This window comes from Salmo salar, chromosome 05 (genome assembly GCF_965601325.2).
Source record: "Salmo salar chromosome 05, fSalSal1, whole genome shotgun sequence".
NCBI lineage: Eukaryota > Metazoa > Chordata > Actinopteri > Salmoniformes > Salmonidae > Salmo > Salmo salar.
In genome coordinates this window covers 6,379,531-6,407,337 of record NC_138295.1, presented here as the reverse complement: position 1 = coordinate 6,407,337, position 27,807 = coordinate 6,379,531, and the positions used below count along the sequence as shown (strand labels likewise).

Below are 27,807 nucleotides of genomic sequence, written 5' to 3'. Positions count from 1 at the left end.
CTCTCATGAGGACTGTCACATGAAAGGAAGACCCAGAGATACCTCTGCTGCAGAGGATAAGTTGATTAGAGTTAACTGCACCTCACCTTATGGCTTGGGGATAGAAGCTGTTTGGAAGCCTCTTGGACCTAGACTTGGAATTCTTGTACCGCTTGCCATGTGGTAGCAGAGAGAACAGTCTATGACTAGGGTGGCTGGAGTCTTTGACAATTTTTAGGGCCTTCCTCTGACACCGCCTGGTATAGAGGTCCTGGATGGCAGGAAGCTTGACCCCAGGTATGTACTGGGCCGTACGCACTACCCTCTGTAGTGCCTTGCAGTCAGAGGCAGAGCAGTTGCCATACCAGGCAGTGATGCAACCAGTCAGGATGCTCTCGATGGTGCAGCTGTAGAACCTTTTGAGGATCTGAGGACCCATGCCAAATCTTTTCAGTCTTTTGAGGGGGAATAGGTTTCGTTGTGCCCTCTTCAAGACTGTCTTGGTGTGCTTGGACCATGTTAGTTTGTTGGTGATGTGGACACCAAGGAACTTGAAGCTCTCAACCTGCTCCACTACAGCCCCATCGATGAGAATGGGGGCGTGCTCGGTCCTCCTTTTCCTGTAGTCCACAATTATCTCCTTAGTCTTGATCACGTTCAGGGAGAGGTTGTTGTCCTGGCACCACACGGCCAGGTCTCTGACCTCCTCCCTATATGCTGTCTCGTTGTTGTTGGTGATCAGGCCTACCACTGTTGTGTCATCGGCAAACTTAATGATGGTATTGGAGTCGTGCCTGGCTGTGCAGTCATGAGTGAACAGGGAGTACAGAAGGGGACTGATCACGCATCCCTGAGGGGCCCCTGTGTTGAGGATCAGTGTGGTGGATGTGTTGTTACCTAACCTTAACCTGTTAGGGCTAGGGGGCAGTATTTACACGGCCGGATAAAAAACATACCCGATTTAATCTGGTTATTACTACTGCCCAGAAACTAGAATATGCATATAATTATTGGCTTTGGATAGAAAACACCCTAAAGTTTCTAAAACTGTTTGAATGGTGTCTGTGAGTATAACAGAACTCATATGGCAGGCAAAAACCTGAGAAGTATCTGTACAGGAAGTGCCCTCTGACCATTCCTTGGGCTTCTTGACTCTTTTTATTGAAAACTTAGGATCTTTGCTGTAACGTGACACTTCCTACGGCTCCCATAGGCTCTCAGAACCCGGGAAAAAGCTGAATGATGTCGAGGCAGCCCCTGGCTGAAAAACATTAGCGCCTTTGGTAAGTGGTCTATCTGAGGACAATGACACTGAGGCGCGTGCACGAGGCGACCCCATGTTTTTATTTTCTCTCTCTTTGTACTAAAACACAGATTCCCGGTCGGAATATTATCGCTTTTTTACGAGAAAAATGGCATAAAAATGGATTTTAAACAGCGGTTGACATGCTTCGAAGTACGGTAATGGAATATTTACAATTTTTTTGTCACGAAATGCGTCGGGCGCGTCACCCTTCTTTACCCTTTCGGATAGTGTCTTGAACGCACGAACAAAACGCCGCTATTTGGATATAATAATGGATTATTTTGAACCAAACCAACATTTGTTATTGAAGTAGAAGTCCTGGGAGTGCATTCTGACGAAGAACAGCAAAGGTAATAACATTTTTCTTATAGTAAATCTGACTTTGGTGAGGGCTAAACTTGGTGGGTGTCTAAATAGCTAGCCCTGTGATGCCGGGCTATCTACTTAGAATATTGCAAAATGTGCTTTTGCAATAGCTATTTTAAAATCGGACATAGCTAGTGCATAGAGGAGTTCTGTATCTATAATTCTTAAAATAATTGTTATGTTTTTTTGTGAACGTTTATCGTGAGTAATTTAGTAAATTCACCGGAAGTTTGCGGGGGGTATGCTAGTTCTGAACGTCACATGCTAATGTAAAAAGCTGATATAAATATGAACTTGATTGAACAAAACATGCATGTATTGTATAACATAATGTCCTAAGATTGTCATCTGATCATCAAAGATCATCAAAGGTTAGTGCTGCATTTAGCAGTGGTTTGGGTTTATGTGACATTATATGCTAGTTTGAAAAATGGGTGTCTGATTATTTCTGGCTGGGTACTCTGCTGACATAATCTAATGTTTTGCTTTCGTTGTAATGCCTTTTTGAAATCAGACAGTGTGGTTAGATTAACGAGAGTCTTGTCTTTAAAATGGTGTAAAATAGTCATATGTTTGAGAAATTGAAGTAATAGCATTTCTAAGGTATTTGAATAACGCGCCACGGGATTCCACTGGCTGTTACGTAGGTGGGACGAAATCGTCCCACTGGCCCTAGAGAGGTTAACACCCGGAGGGCGGCCTTTCAGGAAGTCCAGGATCTAGTTGCAGAGGGCGGTGTTTAGTCCCATGGTCTTTAGCTTTCTGATAAGCTTTGAGGGCACTATGGTGTTGAATGCTGAGCTGTAGTCAATGAATAGCATTCTCACAAAGGTATTCCTTTTGTCCAGGTGTGAAAGGGCAGTGTGGAGTGCAAAAGAGATTGCATCATCTGTGGATCTGTTGGGGCGGTATGCAAATTGGAGTGGGTCTATTGTTTCTAGGATAATGGTGTTGATGTGAACCATGACCAGCCTTTCAAAGCACTTCATGGCTACAGACGTGAGTCGGTAGTCATTTAGGCAGGCTACCTTAGTGTTCTTGGGCACAGGGACTATGGTGGTCTGCTTGAAAGATGTTGGTATTACAGACTCAGACAGGGAGAGGTTGAAAATGTCAGTGAAGACACTTGCCAGTTGGTCAGCGCATGCTCGGAGTACACGTCCTGGTAATCTGTCTGGCCCTGCGGCCTTGTGAATGTTGACCTTTTTAAAGGTCTTACTCACATCGGCTGCGGAGAGCTTGATCACTCAGTAGTCCGGAACAGCTGAGGTTCTCATCCATGTTACAGTGTTACCTGCCTCGAAGCGAGCATAGAAGTAATTTAGCTCGTCTGGTAGGCCTGTGTCACTGGGCAACTCTCGGCTGTGTTTCCCTTTGTAGTCTGTAATATTTTTCAAGCCCTGCCACATCAGACAAGCGTCGGAGCCAGTGTAGTACGATTCAAAATCAAATCAAAATCTAATTTTATTTGTCACTGTCACGGTTGTTGTCGGTGAATGAGGACCAAAACGCAGCAGGTACGTGAATGCTCATCTTGATTTTTAATTATCTTAAAAAATGAACATACAAAATAACAAAACCGAAAAACGAACAACTAATAAACAGTCTGGCAAAGCAAAGCTCAACACAGAACAATCACCCACAAAACCCAAACCCAAACACACCCTAATATATGGGACTCTCAATCAAAGGCAGATAGACAACACCTGCCTTCAACTGAGAGTCCCAACCCCAATTAACCAAACATAGACATACACTCACTAGACTCCACATAGAACTACCTAGACATAAACCAAAACCCGGAAATACTAAACCAAACACCCTTTTAACAAACACACCACCCCGAACCACATAAAACAAATACCCTCTGCCACGCCCTGACCAAACTACAAAACAATTAACTTTATATACTGGCCAGGACGTGACAGTGACATACACATGGTTAGCAGATGTTAATGCAAGTGTAGCGAAATGCTTGTGCTTCTAGTTCTGACCATGCAGTAATATCTAACAAGTAATCTAACCTAACAATTTCACAACAACTACCTTATACACACAAGTGTAAAGGAATGAATAAGAATATGTACATAAAAATATATGAATGAGCGATGGCCGAACAGCATAGACAAGATGCAGTAGATGGTATAGAGTACAGTATATACATATGAGATGAGTAATGTAGGATATGTAAACATTATATAAAGTGGCATTGTTTAAAGTGGCTAGTGATACATTTATTACATACATTTTTCATTATTAAACTGGCTAGAGATCAGTCAGTATGTTGGCAGCAGCCACTCAATGTTAGTGATGGCTGTTTAACAGTCTGATGGCCTTGAGATAGAAGCTGTTTTTGTTTTTGCGTCGCGGAAGTTAGAATAACAATGATCCAGGGTTTTGCCAGCCCGGGTCGTGCATTCGATATGCTGATAAAATTTAGGGATCCTTGTTTTCAGATTAGCCTTGTTAAAATCCCCAGCTACAATAAATGCAGCCTCAGGATATGTGGTTTCCAGTTTACATAGAGTCAAATGAAGTTCTTTCAGGGCCGTCGATGTGTCTGATTGGGGCGGGATATACACGACTGTGATCATGATCGAAGAGAATTCTCTTTGTAGATAATGCGTTTGGAAATTTCTTGTAAGGAATTCTAGGTCAGGTGAACAAAAGGACTTGAGTTCCTGTATGTTGTTATGATCACACCACCTCTCATTAATCATAAGGCATACACCCCTGCCCTTCTTCTTACCAGAGAGATGTTTGTTTCTGTCGGCGCGATGCGTGAAGAAGCCAGGTGGCTGTACCGACTCTGATGACATATCCCGAGTGATGTTTCTGTGAAACAAGGAACGTTACAATCTCTGATGTCTCTCTGGAAGGCAACCCTTTCTCAAATTTTGTCTACCTTGTTGTCAAGAGACTGGACATTGGCGAGTAGTATGCTCGGGAGCGGTGCGTGATGTGCCCTTCTACGGAGCCTGACCAGAAGACCGCTCCGTCTGCCCCTTCTGCGGCGCCGTTGTTTTGGGTCGCCGGTTGGGATCCGATCCATTGTCCTGGGTGGTGGACCAAACAGAGGATCCGCTTCGGGAAAGTCGTATTCCTGGTCGTAATGTTGGTGAGTTGACGTTGCTCTTATATCCAATAGTTCCTCCCGACTGTATGTAATAAAACCTAATATTTCCTGGGGTAACAATGTAAGAAATAACACATAAAAAAACAAAATACTGCGTAGTTTCCTAGGAACGCGAAGCGAGGCGGCCATCTCTGTCGGCGCCGGAAGTTAAAAAATAAAAAATTTGATCTTAGTCCCGTATTGATGCATTGCCTGTTTGATAGTTCGTCAGAGGGCATAGCGGGATTTCTTATAAGCTTCCGGGTTAGAGTCCTGCTCCTTGAAAGCGGCAGCTCTACCTTTTGGATGTTGCCAGTAATCCATGGCTTCTGGTTGGGGTATATACGTACAGTCACTGTGGGGACGACGTCATTGATGCACTTATTGATGAAGCCAGTGACTGATGTGGTGTACTCTTCATTGCCATTGGAAGAATCCCGGAACATATTCCAGTCTGTGTTAGCAAAACAGTCCTGTAGTTTAGCATCTGCTTCATCTGACCACTTTTTTATTTACCGAGTCACTGGTGCTTCCTGCTTAATTTTAGCTTGTAAGCAGGAATCAGGAGTATAGAATTATGGTCAGATTTGCTAAATGGAGGGCGAGGGAGAGCTTTGTACGCATCTCTGTGTGTGGAGTAAAGATGGTCTATAATTCTTTTCCCCTCTGGTTGCGCATCTAACATGCTGGTAGAAATGAGGTAAAACGGATTTAAGTTTCCCGGCCACTAGCAGCGCCGCCTCTGGATGAACATTTTCCTGTTTTCTTATGCCGGTATACAGCTCATTGAGTGCGGTCTTAGTGCAGGATCGATCTGTGGTGGTATGTAGACAGCTACAACAAATAATGATGAAAACTCTCTCCGTAGATAGTGTGGTCTACAGCTTATCATGAGATACTCTACCTCAGGCGAGCAAAACCTCGAGACTTCCTTAGATATCGTGCACCAGCTTTTGTTTACAAATATACATAGACCTCCACCCCTTGTCTTGCCAGAGGCTGCTGTTCTTTCCTGCCGATACAGTGTATAACCCGCCAGCTGTATGTCATTCATGTCATTGTTCAGCCACGACTCGGTGAAACATAAGATATTACAGTTTCTAATGTCCCGTTGGTAGGATATACGTTCTTTTAGTTTGTCCAATTTATTATCCAGAGATAGTTCATTGGCCAATAGTACATATGGCAAAGGCAGATTAGCCACTTGTTGGCGGATCCTCATAAGGCACCCCGATACCTCTTCCATCTTTTTCTCCTGCGAATGACGGGGATGAGTGCCTGTTCGGGTGTCTGAAGTAAATCCCTCTCGTCCGACTCATTAAAGAGAAATTATTTGTCCAGTTCAAGGTGAGTAATCGCTGTTTTGATTTCCAGAAGCTATTTTCGGTCATAAGAGACAGTAGCAGCAACATTATGTACAAAATAAGTTACAAAAAAAATAGCAGGCATACCCTCCGGCGCCATCTTTGGGATGAGTTGGACCGCAGCATGAAGGGAAAGCAGCCAACAAGTGTTCAGCATACGTGGGAACTCCTTCAAGACTGTTGGTTAAGCATTCCAGGTGAAGCTTCCAGGTGACGGATCACCACCTCAAGCTGAACCTCGGCAAGACGGAGCTGCTCATCATCCCGGGGAAGACTGCCTGTTCCATGATCTCGCCATCACGGTTGACAACTCCATTGTGTCCTCCTCCCAGAGTGCTAAGAGCCTTGGCGTGACCCTGGACAACACCCTGTCGTTCTCCGCTAACATCAAGGCGGTGACTCGATCCTGTAGGTTCATGCTCTACAACATTCGCAGAGTACGACCCTGCCTTACACAGGAAGCGGCGCAGGTCTTAATCCAGGCACTTGTCATCTCCCGTCTGGATTACTGCAACTCGCTGTTGGCGGGGCTCCCTGCCTGTGCCATTACACCCCTACCACTCATCCAGAACGCCGCAGCCCGTCTGGTGTTCAACCTTCCCAAGTTCTCTCACGTCACCCCGCTCCTCCGCTCTCTCCACTGGCTTCCTGTTGAAGCTCGCATCCGCTACAAGACCATGGTGCTTGCCTACGGAGCTGTGAGGGGAACGGCACCTCCGTACCTTCAGGCTCTGATCAGTCCCTACACCCAAACAAGGGCACTGCGTTCATCCACCTCTGGCCTGCTCGCCTCCCTACCTCTGCGGAAGCACAGTTCCCGCTCAGCCCAGTCAAAACTGTTCGCTGCTCTGGCACCCAATGGTGGAACAAGCTCCCTCACGACGCCAGGACAGCGGAGTCTAATCACCACCTTCCGGAGACACCTGAAACCTCACCTCTTTAAGGAATACCTGGGATAGGATAAAGTAATCCTTCTAACCCCCCCCACCCTCCCCCCAAAAAAAGATATAGATTTACTATTGTAAAGTGGTTGTTCCACTGGATATCATAAGGTGAATGCATAAATTTGTAAGTCGCTCTGGATAAGAGCGTCTGCTAAATGACGTAAACGTAAAATGTAAATGAAGCTAGTTGAGAGAATGCCAATAGTATGCAAAGCTGTCATCAAGGCAAAGGGTGGCTCATCCATATATTTTATACTTAAAATTCTTATCCGTATTAGGTTTTGTTGTGGAATTTGTTAGAAATTAGGTTTTGTTGTGGAATAGTTAGATATTACCTGTTAGATACTGCTGCACTGTCAGATCTAGAAGCATAAGCATTACGCTACACTCGCAATAACATCTGCTAACCATGTGTATGTGACCAATAAAATTTGATTTTTTATTTGATTTTATATTTGATTTGGCTACTTTGAATAATCTAAAATATATTTTGAATTGTTTAACACTTTTTTGGTTACCACATGATTCCATATGTCTTATTTCATAGTGTTGATGTCTTCACTATTATTCTACAATGTGGAAAATAGTTACAAAATTAAGAAAAACCCTTGAATGAGTACGTGTGTCCAAACTTTTGAAAGGTTACTCTATGTACGCATGGCATAAAGCTTGCCCCCTGTTGGTTTAAAATAAAACTTCACCTCACCAAAAAAACATTATCATAACCCACCAACCGGTGGCGCCATCGACCCAACGACAACAGTAGGTGACGTCGACGCCTGGGGATTCATGCCGCGTTCACAACAATTGGGAGCTCGGAACTCGGAAATCATTTACATTTACATTTTAGTCATTTAGCAGATGCTCTTATCCAGAGCGACTTACAGTAGTGAATGCATACATTTCATTTCATGCATTTATTTTTTATTTTTTTAATAAAAAAAAAATTAATAAAAAAAATAAATAAATATATATATATATATATATATATATATATGTTATGTAGGCGCTGACTTCATACGTCAGCGCCTACATAACAACTGGGAATTCGGAAAAAAAACGAGCTCAGACTGAGAAAAATCGATTTGAACGGCCACCCAACTCGGAATACCAAGTCAGGAACTCGGGCCTCTTTCCGGAGCTCCAACTTTCCGACCTGAAAATCACTGACGTCATTATTTGACCTCGTATTCTTCCGTGTTCCCAGTTCTTCTTGAACGCGGCATCAGTTAGAGATGGCGTCCCTTTTGCAGCCTGACAGGGTTCTCTACCTAGTTCATGGAGAGAAAAAGATCCGATCGCCGTTGTCGACACTTTATTTTTGTCGGTATTGCAGTGAATTGCGTTCCCTAGAATGTGTGTCTCACGAGGTAAGTGACGAAAATGTCAACACTACTGTGGCTAACTATCTCAATCCTGGAGATAGCTAGCTAGCTCGTAGCGTTAGCGGTTTGGGAGGGATTGGTCAACATAGTCCAGCCCCTGTAAATAAATATTTTAATCTCATTTGCCATATCGCACGCCAATCAATATTTATTAAACAGCTCTGTCGTGTGATTGGCCGGATATGTCGTCTTTACTTCCGTCCTACTTTCATAATCTTGTACGTTTATCTAGTTACCTAGCTAAGCTAACTGTTAACAATCAAGCAAGACAGCTAGCCAAACAACATAATACATCGTTTGTGTTCACTAGTAATTTATTTTGTCCAATTAACAGTGACACAAATTACCACTGGAAATCAAATTTAAACCCAACAACCATTTGAAAAGCGTTTTTAATTGTTAGCTAGCTTCACAGCCTCCTAGCTGGCTAACGTACTCTATTCATTACCACACCCAGACAGATCGACCACAGTGCGGTCTCAGATCTATCAAACACATTTTGACAGAGTTCGTTTATTCTTGTGAAATATCTTATTTAGGGAGCTGGCTAACTATTTATCTAGTCGATACGTGCCACGTCAGACAGCTATGATTGTTCATTTACACAGCCACACAACTGACAATGATCCTCACCACAGAAACTCACATTTTTATTATACTGAAGCTGATAGGTTGCTAACGCATACTAATCATGTTTCAGCATGAACCAAAATCTATCTGTGCAGTTATAACTACTAGCTAGCTACGATGGATAGCAATGCACATGTATGTATTCCCACGAACCACGGTTCATAATAATGGCCGAGAACGGTGCAAATTGAATGGCATGTATTTGATACCATTCCACGAATTCCGCTCCAGTCATTAACACAAGCCCGTTCTCCCCAAATAAGGTGCCACTAACATAGATCGTTGAATGCTGCCTCTGGTTTCTAGGTGGACTCACATTACTGTCCAAGCTGCCTGGAGAATATGCCTTCAGCAGAGGCAAAGCTGAAGAAGAACAGGTGAGAAACATTTGCAACTGAGCATCAGCATAGACCTGTTATATACGTCTATGGCATAGACTTATTGCTTAGTGTGTAGCCATTGACACCCAATGCATCCAGCCTACATTTCCCAGCTCTCTGTTTTGTTCTAGGAAGAGGATATGCAACCAGCTGAACGAAAACTTCAGGTTAGGCATAGAGGTTAAGCTTAGGGTTATCTATCATTCATGTTTATTTTCTATATTAATGCTAGAAATTGCCACGGACCTCAAGATACGATATTATCACGATACTTCGGTGCCGATGTATTACGATTCTTACAATTCTATATGTATTGTGATCTGATACTCAAGATTTTTATTGCGATTTGATGTTCCAAACATATTGCTCACCATATGTCTGCTGCTGCAGAGGGACAAGAGAGAGCCATGAGATGTTTTTTGTTGTTGATCGGTAATGGAAATAAAGCGCTGAAAACAAATTGACTCCCTATTTAAAAAGATGGAGAACAAGTTCTGAAGGAAAAATACTGGCGCTTTGGTGCAGGTACAGCCAATTTCTCGCAAAAATTAATATCCCGATATGTAACTATTAACCCCCCTTCCCATCACTATTATATATGTAATTCTGTGGGGTTGAATATTAGGTTAAGGTTAGTTATAGCCTAGTTTAGGGTTATGGAAAGCCATAAAAGCTAGCATTGGGTTTGAGTACTGCGACTATTTCTTCCGGTTGAATAAACACTACCTTTGTTCTAACTAGCTATACCTTCATTCTCTGCGTGCCCCAGGTGTGCCAACTGTTTTGACTGCCCATGCTGTATGCACACCCTGTCCACCCGGGCAACCAACATCCCAGCCCCTCTTCCTGACGACCCCAGCAAGACGACCATGAAGAAGGCCTATTACCTGGCCTGTGGCTTCTGTCGCTGGACATCCAGAGATGTGGGCATGGCTGACAAGTCTGTGGGTGAGTGACAGGCCTACCTTACTGTTGATGAGGGGGAGATATTGGACTGTTGACTATTTCTTTTTTATATTGGGCCTTTGTTAAGCTAGGCCAACTATTCTGTGGCTGAGTGAGTGTGAGAAATGGCTTCAACCAAATCAAATAGCAAACCTTGCTGATGATCCTAGTTACTAAGCTACTGAAGGAAGTGTCCCCCCCCTGCACTGGTGATGAGTGGGAGATATATGGGACTGACTTGTTAATAGGCTATGTTAGAATGGTTCAAATGCTAAACAAATTAATATCTGATGTATGGAGCTTTTTTTGGAATTGTAACTGAATAGAGATGTGTCCCTTATCATGTACATGACTAGTAGCCTACATGTCTGTTATGTGATTGACTTGTTGGGTGTTTTCTGGAGGACTATTTCACTTTTAATTTTTTTTTTTTGTCTTCACTTCAGCCAGTGGAGGATGGCAGGAGCCGGACAACCCTCATACTCAAAGGGTATGTTGACTTCCTTTTGGTCTGATCTATTTTCTCTCTCTCAAGTGTTGCTCACATGTTGAGCTAGGCAACCCCAGGCCATAGAATGCTGTCACACTGGAAGTTACATAGAGTCTATTGTAATTGATGCTGTATTTAAAAAAAACACTGTGTAATCAACCACAAATAGACACACTCCTGATATAGGCCCCAGGCCTAAGTGTTGGCTTTGACTTGTGCTTTCTACTATTTATTTCCTGCTGGTAACATACATGGGTGGGGCGGCAGGTAGCCTAGTGTTTAGAGCGTTGGGCCAGTAACTGAAAGGTTGCTAGATTGAATCCTCTGAGCTGACAAGGTAAAAAGCTGTCGTTCTACCCCTGAACAAGGCAGTTAACCTACTGTTCCTAGGCTGTCATTTTAAATAAGAATTTGTTCTTAACTGACTTGCCAAGTTAAATAAAGGTGAAATAAAAGGGGTATGCTGATGAGATATATAGTTCTCTATCCTATGACAGTCAGACTCATGTTATGTGTATTCTTCCTCCAGATACTCATGGTATTTTTCTTTCAGATCAATAAACTGATAGAGTATTACCAGCAGCTGGCCCAGAGAGAGAAACTGGAGAGGGACAGGAAGAAGCTGGCCAGGAGACGACCCTATATGCCACTGGCCTTCTCGGTACACCGCACACACTCCGGCAGATAACATGCTCAGCTTTCACACTTCTCTCTGGAATACGAACTTGACTTTTTTTATACGTTAAACCTCTCTCAATAACTACAACCCGGCTCCCAATTTTTTATTTATTTTTATAATGAGCATTCTCAAATATGCTTTTAATCTTTGTTTGTTGTGATGGTTATGGCTGTGTTATTAACCCTGCTGGTGGCGGGATCTGAAATGAACAAGGCAACACGATGTAGTGTTATGTTCCAGTATGTTGACATTGATTGAACTGCATGTATAGTTCATGTGTTAATGTGTAGGATAGAGCCTGCGGCATACTGGAACATTGACGAGTCACTATATGCTAGCTGTGTGCTAGCTATATAATGTTACTAGCTACTGCAGCTGAACGGTCACTATAAGCTAGCTGTGTGCTAGCTAGCTATATACTAGCTATTGTAGCTGAAGGGTCACTATAAGCTAGCTGTGTGCTAGCTAGCTATATACTAGCTATTGTAGCTGAAGGGTCACTATAAGCTAGCTGTGTGCTAGCTAGCTATATACTAGCTATTGCAGCTGAAGGGTCACTATAAGCTAGCTGTGTGCTAGCTAGCTAGCTATATACTAGCTACTGCAGCTGATGCTTTTCTGTTGCTGTTGCATGTCGTCAGTTACCTGCCATGTTTGCTGCTTTGGTTTCACTTGATACTTTCTTCTTTGTCTTTGCTTCTGCACGCTGATATGTTGGTTTTAACCCCTCCGTCCCCCAGCAACACACTATTCATGTGGTGGTGAGTTGTATTTTTCACAACTTTGATAGTCAAACACTGTTCTCTCTCTCTCGGAAATGTAATGTTAAAACTGATTTTAGCTTGTAGTATAGTAGAGGGTTGTAACTCACTGTGAACATAAAGATTTGTGTTCTCGTCGTTCAAAGCAAAACATTTCTCTTGGTTTGGTTTATTTCTTTGACTTCGATCACAATTTTATTTTAGGCATTTATGCTAGTAAATGTTTTCCTATAAACATTTAACAGTTATCAATAGAAATGCCAGTGTTTCCTCTCCTGTAAGTCTACCACATGGTGGTGATGTCTGTCTGTCTGTCTGTCTGTCTGTCTGTCTGTCTGTCTGTCTGAGTTAGTTGACATTTGTGTTGTGTTGCTCTATGAAGGAGAAATATGGTCTGGGTACCAGGCTACAGAGACAGAGACCTGGAGCTCCTATCACCAGTCTGGCTGGTCTTTCGTGAGTATTACATTCCATTCACGAAAATGTTATTGTCCATTAATGTATGAGTATCACATCCTGGTACTATACAGCACAATTCCTTTATATTGTCCATTAACATATGAGTATCACATCCTGGTACTATACAGCACAATTCCTTTATATTGTCCATTAACATATGAGTATCACATCCTGGTACTATACAGCACAATTCCTTTATATTGTCCATTAACATATGAGTATCACATCCTGGTACTATACAGCACAATTCCTTTATATTGTCCATTAACATATGAGTAGCACATCCTGGTACTATACAGCACAATTCCTTTATATTGTCCATTAACATATGAGTATCACATCCTGGTACTATACAGCACAATTCCTTTATATTGTCCATTAACATATGAGTATCACATCCTGGTACTATACAGCACAATTCCTTAATATTGTCCATTAACGTATGAGTATCACATCCTGGTACTATACAGCACAATTCCTTTATATTGTCCTTAACATATGAGTATCACATCCTGATACTATACAGCACAATTCCTTTATTGTACACGTACATGACAAATCATGTTGTTCGCTGAACAGGGTGCAGTTTGGGATAAAGCCATGCTGTTAGTTCATAAATACAGCTTTCCCTGTCTGCTATAATGTCTGTCCCTGTCTCCTATAATGGCCTTCACTGTGTCGGTCCCTATTCCAGTCTGAAGGAAGGTGAAGACCAGAAGGAGATTAACATAGAGCCAGCTCAGGCCTTAGATGAAGTGGAACCACTGCCTGAAGACTGCTACACCAGACCCATCAACCTACCTGAGGGTAAGAGACAACAATCCCTAAGCACTAACCCCTAAGCACTAACCCCTAAGCACTAACCCCTAAGCACTAACCCCTAAGCACTAAGCACTAACCCCTAACCCTACACCAGACCCATCCATCTACCTGAGGGTAAGAGACAACAATCCCTAAGCACTAACCCCTAAGCACTAACCCCTAACCCTACACCAGACCCATCAACCTACCTGAGGGTAAGAGACAACAACCCCCAAGCACTAACCCCTAAGCACTAAGCACTAACCCCTAAGCGTACACCAGACCCATCCATCTACCTGAGGGTAAGAGACAACTAACCCCCAAGCACTAACCCCTAACCCTACACCAGACCCATCAACCTACCTGAGGGTAAGAGACAACAGCCCCTAAGCACTAACCCCTAAGCACTAAGCACTAACCCCTAAGCCTACACCAGACCTATCCATCTACCTGAGGGTAAGAGACAACTAACCCCTAAGCACTAACCCCTAACCCTACACCAGACCTATCCATCTACCTGAGGGTAAGAGACAACAGCCCCTAAGCACTAACCCCTAAGCACTAACCCCTAACCCTACACCAGACCTATCCATCTACCTGAGGGTAAGAGACAACAGCCCCTAAGCACTAACCCCTAAGCACTAACCACTAACCCTACACCAGACCTATCCATCTACCTGAGGGTAAGAGACAACAACCCCTAAGCACTAACCCCTAAGCACTAACCACTAAGCACTAACCCCTAAGCCTGGACCTTGATCTCCACACTAACCCTACACCAGACCCATCCATCTACCTGAGGGTAACAATGATTAGTACTTTATTTTGGGTTCTGAAGGGGTACGACAGTTGAACAAAGCTCATGAGGCATTTATAAGTTCTATTCTTCAAGAGTCAATGGGTACAGATCATTCATTTTATTAAAAAATTATCTAGCAACTAAGGATTCTAGCTTCATCCACTACTTTTCCTTAGAGCTATTTGTTATAAGGAAGTCTACAGCTATATCATAGCCAGGGTATGCTGTGGTTGTTTTCAAATCTGCTGCGTCTAGTCGACCATGTCTGGTTGACCATGTTTTGTTGTCTGGTTGACCATGTTTTGTTAACTTCATGGTGTGTGTTATGTATTACAGTGACATCCTTGCGTCAGCGGCTGCTCCAGCCTGACTTCCAGCCTGCCGGAGCGTCTCAGCTCCACCCCAAACACAAACACCTGCTGATCAAGCGCTCTCTGCGATGCAGGGTCAGTTTATGACACAGTACTTTACACTACACTAACCTTCTCAAGAAAGGGCATTTTTCTACTATTTTACAGTTGGTTTTTCTGTCAATTTATCTTGATTACTCATGGTAGAAATGTTGCTTTTCTTCCTAGAAATGTGAGCACAATCTGAGCAAGCCAGAATTCAACCCAACCTCAATAAAGTTCAAAATCCAGCTGGTGGCTGTGTAAGCATCGCTTAGCATCTCCTCTGTACCGAACACATTCACCTTGTTTTCTACTCTGATTGTTGGTGGTGTTGTTGTATTATTTCTCAGTATTTCTCAGTAAAGTGATGTTATTTGCAACCCTAAAGGAGTTACATACCTGAAGTCAGAATAATGTCCATTCCAAACCTGCGCTTCCAGAAGGTAAGTCAATTATTCAAGTATCGGAATCAGGTCCCAAAACATGTTCGAAGACATTCTGTGTCCACATGTTGTCTGTAGGGGAGCAGAATGGCTTACAGTATGAGTGGTATCATGTCTGTAGGAGAGCAGAATGACTTACAGTATGAGTGGTATCATGTCTGTAGGAGAGCAGAATGACTTACAGTATGAGTGGTATCATGTTGTCTGTAGGAGAGCAGAATGACTTACAGTATGAGTGGTATCATGTCTGTAGGAGAGCAGAATGGCTTACAGTATGAGTGGTATCATGTTGTCTGTAGGAGAGCAGAATGGCTTACAGTATGAGTGGTATCATGTTGTCTGTAGGAGAGCAGAATGACTTACAGTATGAGTGGTATCATGTTGTCTGTAGGAGAGCAGAATGACTTACAGTATGAGTGGTATCATGTCTGTAGGAGAGCAGAATGGCTTACAGTATGAGTGGTATCATGTTGTCTGTAGGAGAGCAGAATGGCTTACAGTATGAGTGGTATCATGTTGTCTGTAGGAGAGCAGAATGACTTACAGTATGAGTTGTATCATGTTGTCTGTAGGAGAGCAGAATGACTTACAGTATGAGTGGTATCATGTTGTCTGTAGGAGAGCAGAATGACTTACAGTATGACTGGTATCATGTTGTCTGTAGGAGAGCAGAATGACTTACAGTATGAGTGGTATCATGTCTGTAGGAGAGCAGAATGATTTACAGTATGAGTGGTATCATGTTGTCTGTAGGAGAGCAGAATCACTTACAGTATGAGTGGTATCATGTTGTCTGTAGGAGAGCCAGGTGCTGCTCACCCTGACCAACCCAGTGGAGAATATTACCCACGTCACCCTGGTGGGCTGTGAGGAGGGAGACCCAGAGGACATCAACAGCACTGCTAAGGTACTGCTGATTTAGTGTTGCAAAGCTACCAGTAATTTACCAATGTTACCCGGGATCTTTAGTAAGTTTGGTAAGTAACAGATTGCCATAGATTTTCTTTCGCAACTTTGGTAATTTATACTTGAAAACATGTATTTCTATATATATTTTTTCTTCTGTATCCATGAGTTTCTAATAGATAGACCATGTGGTTCAAGAGAAAATAGACAAATGAATTGATAAATGCATCATAATCAACAATGGCTTTATTTTCACTCTGTAACTCTTGTATTTAGTTATTTCACAACTACTAGTTTGGCCCCAAAACATTGACAGCAAATACATAGTCACAGTAAAATAATAATAAAATTAAAAAAAAAAAATATATATATATATATATATATATATATATATATATATATATATATTACAGTCCCAGTCAAAAGTTTGGAAACAATCTACTCATTCAATGCCAAGAGTGTGCAAAGCTGTCATCAAGGCAAAGGGTGGCTACTTTGAAGAATCTCAAATATATTTGGCTGAAACCCTCATAGTAAACACTGATGGTAATCACTAAGTTGATGGTTTACATATATATTTTTTTTTACAGCTTTCTCATTCTTAATTATATACTTTTTTTTTATAATTAAATTATTTTGTGATAAGGCCATAGAGGGCCAGCAATTATTAGTCCTATGATTAGCTAAAGTACCCATAAGGTCCACTAGATGTCTTGTGATAGATGACATCATTTTTATTTAATTTAATCAAATGTAACCTTTTTATTTAACGAGGCAAGTCAGTTAAGAACAAATTGTTATTTACAATGATGGCCTAGGAACAGTAGGTTAACTGCCTTGTTCAGGAGCAGAACGAGAGATTTTTACCTTGTCAGCTCGGGGATTCGATCTAGTAACCTTTCCGTTACTGGCCTAACGCTTTAACCACTAGGCAACCTGCCGCCCCAAAAAAGCCTTGAAAGATGCCACAATTCTGGCAGTTTACTGGTAAATTTCGAAAGTTTCCAGTAATATACCCTCCCTTTCCAAAGCTACTGCTGACCTCTCACCCCTTTACCTCTGTTGCTGATGTTAATATTGTTGTTTTATAGGTGATGGTTCCTACCAAGGAGTTGGTCCTGGCAGGGAAGGATGCTGCAGCAGAATACGACGAGTTGGCTGAGCCTCAGGACTTCCAGGACGACCCAGAGTAAGTCTTAAGTGCAATATGGTCATATCAAATCACATTTTATACAGTAGAATTAAGCAATAAGGCCCGAGGAGGTGTGGTGTATATAGCCAATATACAACGGCTAAGGGCTGTGTCCAGGCACGACGCAATGCAGAGTGCCTGGACACAGCCCTTAGCCGTGTTATATTGGCCATATACCACAAATCCTAGAGGTGTCTTATTGCTAGTATAAACTGGTTACCAACGTAATTAAAGCAGTATAAATAACTTTTGTCGTACCCGTGGTATACAGTCTGATATACCACGGCTGTCAGCCAATCAGCATTCAGGGCTCGAACCACCCAGTTTATAATATAGTATATACAGTTGAAGTCGGAAGTTTACATACACCTGAGCCAAATACATTTAAACTCAGTTTTTCACAATTCCTGACATTTAATCCTAGTAAAAAATCCCTGTTTTAGGTCAGTTAGGATGACCACTTTATTTTAAGAATGTGAAATGTCAGAATATTAGTAGAGAATCATTTATTTCAGCTTTTATTTCTTTCATCACATTCCCAGTGGGTCAGAAGTTTACATACACTCAATTAATATTTGGTAGCATTGCCTTTAAATTGTTTAACTTGGGTCAAACATTTCGGGTAGCCTTCCACAAGCTTCCCACAAATGAGTTGGGTGAATTTTGGCCCATTCCTCCTGACAGAGCTGGTGTAACTTAGTCAGGTTTGTAGGCCTCCTTGCTCGCACATGCTTTTTCAGTTCTGCCCACACATTTTCTATAGGATTGGGTGGGCGGATGGCCACTCCAATACCTTGACTTTGTTGTCCTTAAGCCATTTTGCCACAACTTTGGAAGTATGCTTGGGGTCATTGTCCATTTGGAAGACCCCTTTGCGACCAAGCTTTAACTTCCTGACTGATGTCTTGAGATGTTGCTTCAATATATCCACATCATTTTCCATGCCTCATGATGCCATCTATTTTGTGAAGTGCACCAGTCCCTCCTGCAGCAAAGCACCCCCACAACATGATGCTGCCACCCCCGTGCTTCACGGTTGGGATGTTGTTCTTCGGCTGCAAGCCTCCCGCTTTTCCTCCAAACATAACAATGGTCATTATAGCCAAACAGTTCTATTTTTGTTTCACCAGACCAGAGGACATTTCTCCACAAAGTACGGTCTTTGTCCCCATGTGCAGCTGCAAACCCTAGTCTGGATTTTTGATGGCAGTTTTGGAGCAGTGGCTTCTTCCTTGCTGAGCGGCCTTTCAGGTTATGTCAATATAGGACTTGTTTTACTGTGGATATAGATACTTTTGTGCCTGTTTCCTCCAGCATCTTCACAAGGTCCTTTGCTGTTGTTCTGGGATTGATTTGCACTTTTCACACCGAAGTACATTCATCTCTAGGAGACAGAACGCGTCTCCTTCCTGAGCGGTATGACGGCTGCGTGGTCCCATGGTGTTTATATTTGCGTACTATTGTTTGTACAGATGAACGTGGTACCTTCAGGCGTTTTGGAAATTGCTCCCAAGGATGAACCAGACTTGTGGAGGTCTACAATTCTTTTTCTGTGGTCTTGGCTGATTTCTTTTGATTTTCCCATGATGTCAAGCAAAGAGGCACTGAGTTGGAATACATCCACAGGTACACTTCCAATTGACTCAAATTATGACAATTAGCCTATCAGAAGCTTCTAAAGCCATGACATCATTTTCTGGAATTCTCCAAGCTGTTTAAAGGCACAGTCAACTTAGTGTATGTAAACATCTGACCCGCTGGAATTGTGATTAAGTGAAATAATCTGTTTGTAAATAATTGTTGGAAAAATGACTTGTGTCATGCACAAAGTAGATGTCCTAACTGACTTGCCAAAACTATAGTTTGTTAACAAGAAGTTTGTGGAGTGGTTGAAGAACGAGTTTTAATGACTCCAACCTAAGTTTACATAAACTTTTGACTTCAACTATATATATGAGATGAGTAAAGCAGTATGTAAAGATTGTTAAAGTGACCAGTGATTCCAAGTCTGTCTATAGGGCAGCAGCCTCTAAGGTGCGGGGTTACGTAACCGTGTGGAAGCCGCCTAGTGATGGCTATTTAACAGTCTGATGGCCTTGAGATAGAAGCTGTTTTTCAGTCTCTCGGTTCCAGCTTTGATGCACCTGTACTGACCTCGCCTTCTGGATGATTGCGGGGTGAACAGGCTGTGGCTCAGGTGGTTGATGATCTTTTTGGCCTTTCTGTGACATCGGGTGCTGTAGGTGTCCTGGAGGGGAGGCAGTCCCCCCCCCCCCCGGTGATGCGTTGGTCAGACCGCACCACCCTCTGGAGAGCCCTGCGGTTGGGGCGGGGGCGCAGTTGCCGTACCAGGCGGTGATACAGCCCGACAGAATCCGTTCCACCTTCTCCACTGCGGTCCCGCCGATGTGGATCTGCTGTTTCCTGAAGTCCACGATCAGCTCCTTAATTTTGTTGATGGGGAGTTCATTTTCCTGGCACCACTCCGCCAGGGCTCTCACCTCCTCCCTGTAGGCTGTCTCGTCATTGTTGGTAATAAAGCCTACTACTGTTGTCGTCTGCCAACTTGATGATTGAGTTGGAGGTGTGCATGGGTGAACAGGGAGTACAGGTGGGGGCTGAGCACCCACTCTTGTGGGGCCCCAGTGTTGAGGATCAGTGAAGTGGAGGTGTTGTTTCCTACTTTCACCACCTGGGGGTAGAGGTGATATGATCCTTGACTAGTCTCTCAAAGCACGTCATGATGACAGAAGTGAGTGTTACGGGGGCGATAGTCATTTAGTTTGGTTACTTTTGCTTTTTTGAGTACATCAACAAAGGTGGACTTCTTGAAGCATGTGGGGACAGCAGACTGGGATAGGGAGAGATTGAATATGTCCGTAAACACTCCAGCCAACTGGTCTGTACATGCTCTGAGGACGCGGCTATGGATGCCGATACAGTGGTAGCAATACAATGTTATAGAAATGCCAATGGTGGAGGTGTTGCTGTTTTTTTTAAATATTCAGAACCACATTCCTGTAAAGATTTAAAGAGGATCTCATGTTAAATACGCAGACAACTCCATTCTGTATACATCTGGCCCTTTGGACACTGTTAACAAACCTCCAAACGAGCTTCAACACCGTATAACACTCCTTCTGTGGCCTCCAACTGCTTTTAAACGCTAGTAAAACTAAATGCATGCTCTTCAACCGATCGCTTCCCGCACCTGTCCGTCCGTCCAGCATCACTACTCTGGACGCTTCTGACTTAGAATATGTGGACAACTACAAATACCTAGGTGTCTGGTTAGACTGTAAACTCTCCTTCCAGACTCACATTAAGCATCTCAAAACCAAAATTAAATCTAGAACACTTCTGGATCTTGAATCAGAAGACTCATCTCTCAGCCTCCCAGATCAGGAATACTACATGATACTGATGCTAAAATGTTTATTCTACTGAGCCTTTTACTTTATGTTCGTATTCTTATCTTTTATTTATTTATTATTGTTGTTGCATTGTCCAGAAGGAACCTGCAAGTAAGCATTTCATTGGATACCATGTGTATCCTGTAAACACGACTAATAAAAACTTGAAACTACAGACAGCTCAAGAGATATGCTTAAATATGCAGAAAAAAAAATGTTTTACATAGAATTAAGCATAATGATTATGGCTCTCGATACAGGAAAAAAGCTTTCAGGTGTTTAAAAAATGAAACATTTCCAACTTCAGATCGGGGAGACTAGCCCCCCTCTGGACCACCCCCCCCCCAGCCATAGTCACATACTCATCTGTAAATAGCACACCCAACTACCTCATCCCCATATTATTACTTATCCTCTTGCTGTTTTGCACCCCAGTATTTCTACTTGCACATCATCATCTGCACATCTATCACTCCAGTGTTAATGGTAAATTGTAATTATTTCCCCTCTATGGCCTATTTATTGCCTACCTCCCTACACTTCTACATTTCCACACACTGTACATAGATTTGTAATTTTTTTTCTATTGTGTTATTGACTAAGTTTGTTTGTTTAACTCTGTTGTTTTTGTCACACTGCTTTGCTTAATCTTGGCTAGGTCGCAGTTGTAAATGAGAACTTGTTTTCAACTGGCCTACCTGGTTAAATAAAGGTGAAATAATGTAATATACTGTTCGAACAATATGGCTACATGTTCATCTGCCTCACCTAAAGCCCATTCTGGTGAGAAACTGCTATAGACCACTAAGTGTTAACAGTCAGTATCTGGATAATGTGTGAAATGCTTGATAATGTATGTGATATCAACAGAGGTATATTTTCTGGGTGATTTAAAAAATATATATATACATATTATTTTAAATTTTGACTGGCATTCATCAAGTTGCCCACTCAAGAAAAAGCTTCAAACTGTATCTATAGTGCCTGCAAGCTGGTTCAGGTTATCAGTCAATCTATCAGGGTAGTTACAAAAAGCACAGGAATTAAATCATCAACATGTATTGATAACATCTTTACTAAATGCTGCAGAAATTAGCTTGAAAGCAGTATCCAGATCCATCGGATGTAGTGATCACAATACAGTAGCCACATCTAGGAAAACCAAAGTTGCTGGGGCTAATATAGTCTATAAGAGGTAATACAATAAGTTTTGTAGTGATTCATATGTTGTTGATGTAAAGAATATTTGTTGTTCCGTGGTGTGTAATGAGGAGCAGACAGACCGGGCACTTGACACATTTATGAAATTGCTTATTCCAGTTACTAATAAGCATGGACCCATTTTAAGAAAATTACTAAAAACGGTTAAATGCTGTGGATCTATGAGGAATTTAGAAAAGGATATGGTTGAGAGGGGATGAGGTAAAAGGAATGGCAAGTAAGTCTGGCTGCACAACCGATTGGCAAACGTATTGCAAATTGAGAAATCATGTGACTAAACGGAATAATAATAATAAGAAATTCTACTATGAAACGAAGAGGAATGATAGTAAAAAGCTTTGGGGCACTTTAAATTACGTTTCGGGGGGGGGGGGGAAATTCGAAACTCAGCTCCATCATTCATTGAATCAAATGGCTCATTCATCAAAAAAACCCACTGATGTTGCCAACTACTTTAATGATTTTTTTCATTGGCAAGATTAGCAAACTTAGGCATGACATGCCAGCAACACGCTGATATTACACATCCAAGTATATCTGACCAAATTATAAAAGACAAGCATTGTAATTTTGAATTCTGTAAAGTGAGTGTGGAAGAATTGTTGTCACCAGGGTCTGACGACTTGGATGGAAAATTACTGAGGAAAATGGAGGACGATATTGCCACTCCTATTTGCCATATTTTCAATTTAAGCCTTCTAGAAACTGTGTGTGCCCTCAGGCCTGGAGGGAAGCAAAAGTCATTCCGCTACCTAAGATTAATAAAGTCCCCTTTACTGGCTCAAATAGACATGCCACGAGGTCTCTTCACAGTCCCCAAGTCCAGAACAGACTATGGGAGGCGAACAGTACTACATAGAACCATGACTACATGGAACTCTATTCCACATCAAGTAACTGATGTAAGCAGTAAAATTAGATTTAAAAAAAAGTAAATAAAATAAAACCCTTTATGGAACAGCAGGGACTGTGAAGCAACACAAACACAGGCACAGACACATGCATACACACACGATAACATACGCACTATACACACACGTACACATGGATTTTGTGTTGTGGATATGTGCTAGTGGAATAGGGGCCTGAGGGCACACAGTGTGTTGTGAAATCTGTGAATGTATTGTACTGTTTTAAAAATGGTATAAACTGCCTTAATTTTCCTGGCCTTGGCAGCAGCTAATGGGGATCCATAATAAATACAAATATGTCGGTGTCCGCAACATGGCTGGTTTTCCCTTTTCGTGGTCCGTGATTGTCTGGAGACCCTGCAACATATGTCTCGTCTGAGCCTTTGAATTGCGACTCCACTTTGTCTCTATACTGACATTTTGCCTGTTTGATTGCCTTACGGAGGGAATAACTACACTGTTTCTATTCAACCATATTCCCCGTTAACTTGCCATGGTTTAATGCGGTGGTTCGCGCTTTCAGTTTTGCGCAAATGCTGCCATCTCTCCACGGTTTCTGATTTAAGGTCGGTTCTAATAGTCACAGTGGGAACAACATCCTCTATACACTTCCTGATGAACTTTGTCCGTGTAAACGTCAATGTTATTCTCAGAGGCTACCCGGAACATATCCCAGTCCGGTGATCAGAATCAATCGTGAAGCTTGGATTCAGATTGTTCAGACCAGCGTTGAATAGACCTTAGCACGGGTACTTCCTGTTTTGAGTTTCTACCTATAGGAAGGGAGGAGAAAAATGGAGTAGTGATCTGATTTGCCAAAGGGAGGGCGGCGGAGGGCCTTGTAGGCATCTTCAAAAGGCGAGTAGCAGTGGTCTATTTTTTTTTTTTTTTTTCCTAAGCGATTACTAGAGTCAATGTGTTGATAGAACTTCGGTAGCATTTTCCTCAAATTTGCTTTGTTAAAATACCCAGCTACAATAAATGCGGCCTCAGGATATGTGGTTTCCAGTTTGCATAAAGTCTAGTGTTTGTTCTTTTGAGGGCCGTCGCGGTATCAGCTTAAGGGGGAATATACATGGCTGTGACTTTAACAGAAGAGGATTCTCTTGGGAGGTAATACGGTCTGCATTTGATTGTGATGTATTCTAGGTCAGGTGAACAAAAGGACTTGACTTCCTGTATGTTATCACAATCACACCATGAGTAGTTAATCATGAAACATACACCTCCGCCTTTCTTCTTCACAGAGTTCTTTATTCCTGTATGCGCAATGAACTGAGAACCCAGCTGGCTGTATGGACAAGGACAGTATATCCAGAGAGAGCTATGATTCTGTGAAACAGAGTATGTTACAGTCCCCGATGTCTCTCTGGAAGGAGATCCTCGTGCTGTATGAACTGAGGAGCAAGGACATTAGCTCTAGTTTAAAACAAGTGTACCTTTTTATAGGGTGACATTTTACTTCTGCCCCTGGTCTCCTAACCTTCCCTCTCTGCTCCCGTCTCTCCTCCAGCGTGGTGGCCTTCAGGAAATCCAATAAGATCGGTTTCTTCATCAAGGTGGTCCCTCAGCGCGAGGAGGACGGTGATGTCACGGTGTCCTTTAAGATCCGCCACGACTTCCGCAACTTGGCGGCTCCCATAAGGCCGAGCGAGGAGGGCGATGCCCCCACCGAGGTCATCTGGCTCACACACCACGTAGAGCTCAGCCTGGGGCCGATCATAGCGTGAAGAGCTTACACACACACCACGTAGAGCTCAGCCTGGGGCCGATCATAGCGTGAAGAGCTTACACACACACACACCGAATACATATCTTTTACACACACACACACACACACACCGAATACATATCTTTTACATATACACACACACACACACACACACACACACACACACACACACACACACATAAGCATAAACTCAAAATACACATATACTAAGTATACAAAACTTTAAGCTCTTTCCATGACAGACTGACCAGGTGACTCCATGTGAAAGCTATGATCCTTTATTGACTTCAAACAGTGAAGATCTAGGGGAGGAAATAGGTTTTAAAGAAGGATTTTCAAGCCTTGAGACATGGATTGTGTATATGTGCCATTCAGAGGGTGAATGGGCAAGACAAAAGATTGAAGTGCCTTTTGAACGGGGCATGGTAGTAGGTGCCAGGCGCACCGGTTTGTAACGCTGCTGGGTTTTTCACGCTCAACAGTTTCCCATGTGTATCAAGAATGGTCCACCACCCAAAGGACATCCAGCGAACTGGACACAACTGTGGGAAGCATTGGAGTCAACATGGGCCAGCATCCCTGTGGTACACCTTTCTACACCTTGTACAGTCCATGTCCTGACGAATTGAGGCTGTTCTGAGGGCCAAAGGGGGGGGTGCACCTCAGGGTCCTAATGTTTCGTATACTCCGTATATATAGTAGAGAGAAAGAGAGAGCGCACACTAACAGATATACAACAGACACACACACACACACACACTGTACATGCATTGGATCACATATCTCTCTCACACACATACACTTTTCTGTACCCCCAAGCAGTTCCTGAGACCCTTTCCTGCTTCACGCTTCAATTTAGGCATTATCTTCATCATCCTCCTCTAAGTATGAAGATTATTTACCTGCATGCTATGCCAGGCTACATCTACCTACTAATAAATGTATCTTAGATGATGTCATTACTGTAACTCCTCTCTGGGTTGGCGGTAGGGTGAGACTAAGGAGTTGGGAGTTATTTTGCTGTTGTCTTCAGTACTAAAGTCCAGTCATTTCTATTAGCAGTATTGAAGTAGTGAGACCTGTAAACGTGTCAGTTTGTCAGAGGTACTCTGCAGCGGTAAGATTATATTACTTTAACACTATCGGTCAATCATACATTTGAATTAAATGTAAAGTTTATATTGATTTGGAGGGTTTCTATTGAAGATGTGACCAACAGGGAGGGGCTGGTAGCAATGTATTCCCTTTCACTGGCACCATTTTGATTTGTCTGGAAGGAATTTCCCCCTTGGTTTGTTAGACAGAGCCTTACAACACGGTTAACCTGTACTGGCTAATAAAATGAATGTTTTAAAAACACCTTGTGTTTATTGTGTTATTGGTGAGGAGTCGAAGGCAATGGGCTCAACCCCCAAACGAGAGACGAGGACCAACCAACCAAAAATCACAAGCACAACTCACTGACAATTTATTTCTCTAATTAAAGTTCAAATCAGGACTTTTTGGCTGTCAATAGCCTTTATTATAATAATTTTGTGTTTTCACCTTTTCATGTATTGTTGTCTTTAAACTGTAGTCTAATCAATTTGCCTTTGTCATTTAGTGCATGTTGACAGTGCCACCACAAGGTGGAGCTGTAGGGTTGTTTATGATATGGTGTAATGGCATGCTGCCTCCTGTAGATGGCAGCTGTGAGTCACTGTCAACAGTGTTTATATTTAACTAGGCAAGTCAGTTGAGAACAAATTCTTATTTTCAGTGACGCCTAGGAACAGTGGGTTAACTGCCTTGTTCAGGGGCAAAACAACAGATTTGTTTACCTTGTCAGCTCAGGGATTTGATCTTGCAACCTTCCAGTTACTAGTCCAACATTCTAACCACTAGGCTACCTGCCTCCCCAGCTGTACTGAACAAAAAATATAAACACAACATGTAAAGTGTTGGTCCCATGTTTCATGAGCTGAAATAAAAGATCCCTGAAACTTTCCATACGCACAAAAAAGCTTATTTCTCTCCCAATTTTGTGCACAAAATTGTTTACATCCTTGTTAGTGAGCATTTCTCCTTTGCCAAGATAATCCATCCACCTGACAGGTGTGGCATAGCAAGAAGCTGATTAAACAGCATACTCATTACACAGGTGCAGCTTGTGCTGGGGACCATAAAAGGCCACTCTTAAATCTGCAGTTTTGTTACACAACACAATGCCACAGACATCGCAAGTTTTGAGGGAGTATGCCGTTGCCATGCTGACTACAGGACTGTCCACCAGAGCTGTTACCAGAGAATTTAATGTTCATTTCTCTACCATAAGTTGCCTCCAATGTCATTTTATAGAATCTGGCAGTACATCCAACCAGCCTCACAACCACAGACCAGGTGTAACCAGGCCAGCCCAGGACCTCCACATCCGGGTCACCTGCGGGATCGTCTGAGCCCATCCACCTGGACAACGATGAAATTAAATTGAGGATTATTCTGTCTGTAATAAAGCCCTTTTGTGGGAAAAAACTAATTCTGATTGAGTGGGCTTGGCTCCTCAGTGGGTAGGCCTATGCTCTCCCATGCCCACCCATGGTTGTGCCCCTGCCCAGTCATATGAAATCCATAGATTAGGGCCTAATGATTTTATTTCAATAGACTGATTTCCTTATATGAACTGTAACTTTTAGAAATTGTTGCATGTTGCGTTTTATATTTTTGTTCAGTATACGTTAGAGATGGACATTTATCTTTGATTTACTTAACAAAAGGCACATCTCAATAGGTGGTCCAGGGATGGAGCAGCGGTCCCCGAGTGTCGCAGCGGTCTAAGGCACTGCATCTCAGTGCTAGAGGCGTCACTACAGACCTTGGTTTGATCCCAGGCTGTATCACAACCGGCTGCTGTGATCGGGAATCCCATAGGGCAGCGCGCAATTGGATCTGCGTTGCTAGGGGAGGGTTTGGCTGGCGTAGGCCGTCATTGTAAACAAGAATTTGTTCTTAGCTTACTTGCCTAGTTAAATAAAGGTTAAATAAAAATTGGCATGATGTGGCGCAAGTGGGTGGGTTCTCTATGGTGTCTTAAAGAGGCGTTGGGTTAAAAACAGAAGACAAATTTCAGTTGGAACTTGTGTGCAATTGACCAATATAGTGATCTTATGATTTGTTGTTTTATATATATATATATATATATATATATATATATATAT

The 27,807-nt window shown here is 42.5% G+C and overlaps 1 protein-coding gene across 2 annotated transcripts; it reads left to right on the top strand.

The window, feature by feature from the left end:
• Window positions 1-8,264: 8,264 nt before the first annotated feature.
• LOC106604160 (dynactin subunit 4) lies at window positions 8,265-25,972 on the top strand. Of its 2 annotated transcripts, XM_014198578.3 has the most exons (14): window positions 8,265-8,444; window positions 9,396-9,466; window positions 10,239-10,417; window positions 10,861-10,904; window positions 11,458-11,565; window positions 12,324-12,344; window positions 12,727-12,800; window positions 13,498-13,610; window positions 14,740-14,849; window positions 14,982-15,055; window positions 15,184-15,238; window positions 16,038-16,145; window positions 17,236-17,333; window positions 24,395-25,972. In XM_014198578.3, exons 1-14 carry the CDS (start codon window positions 8,310-8,312, stop codon window positions 24,609-24,611), a joined length of 1,407 nt encoding a protein of 468 aa, XP_014054053.1. In that variant the 5' UTR covers window positions 8,265-8,309; the 3' UTR covers window positions 24,612-25,972. The 2 variants fall into 2 exon arrangements, with proteins under 2 accessions (XP_014054053.1, XP_014054054.1); XM_014198579.3 differs by lacking the exon at window positions 12,324-12,344.
• Window positions 25,973-27,807: the final 1,835 nt, after the last annotated feature.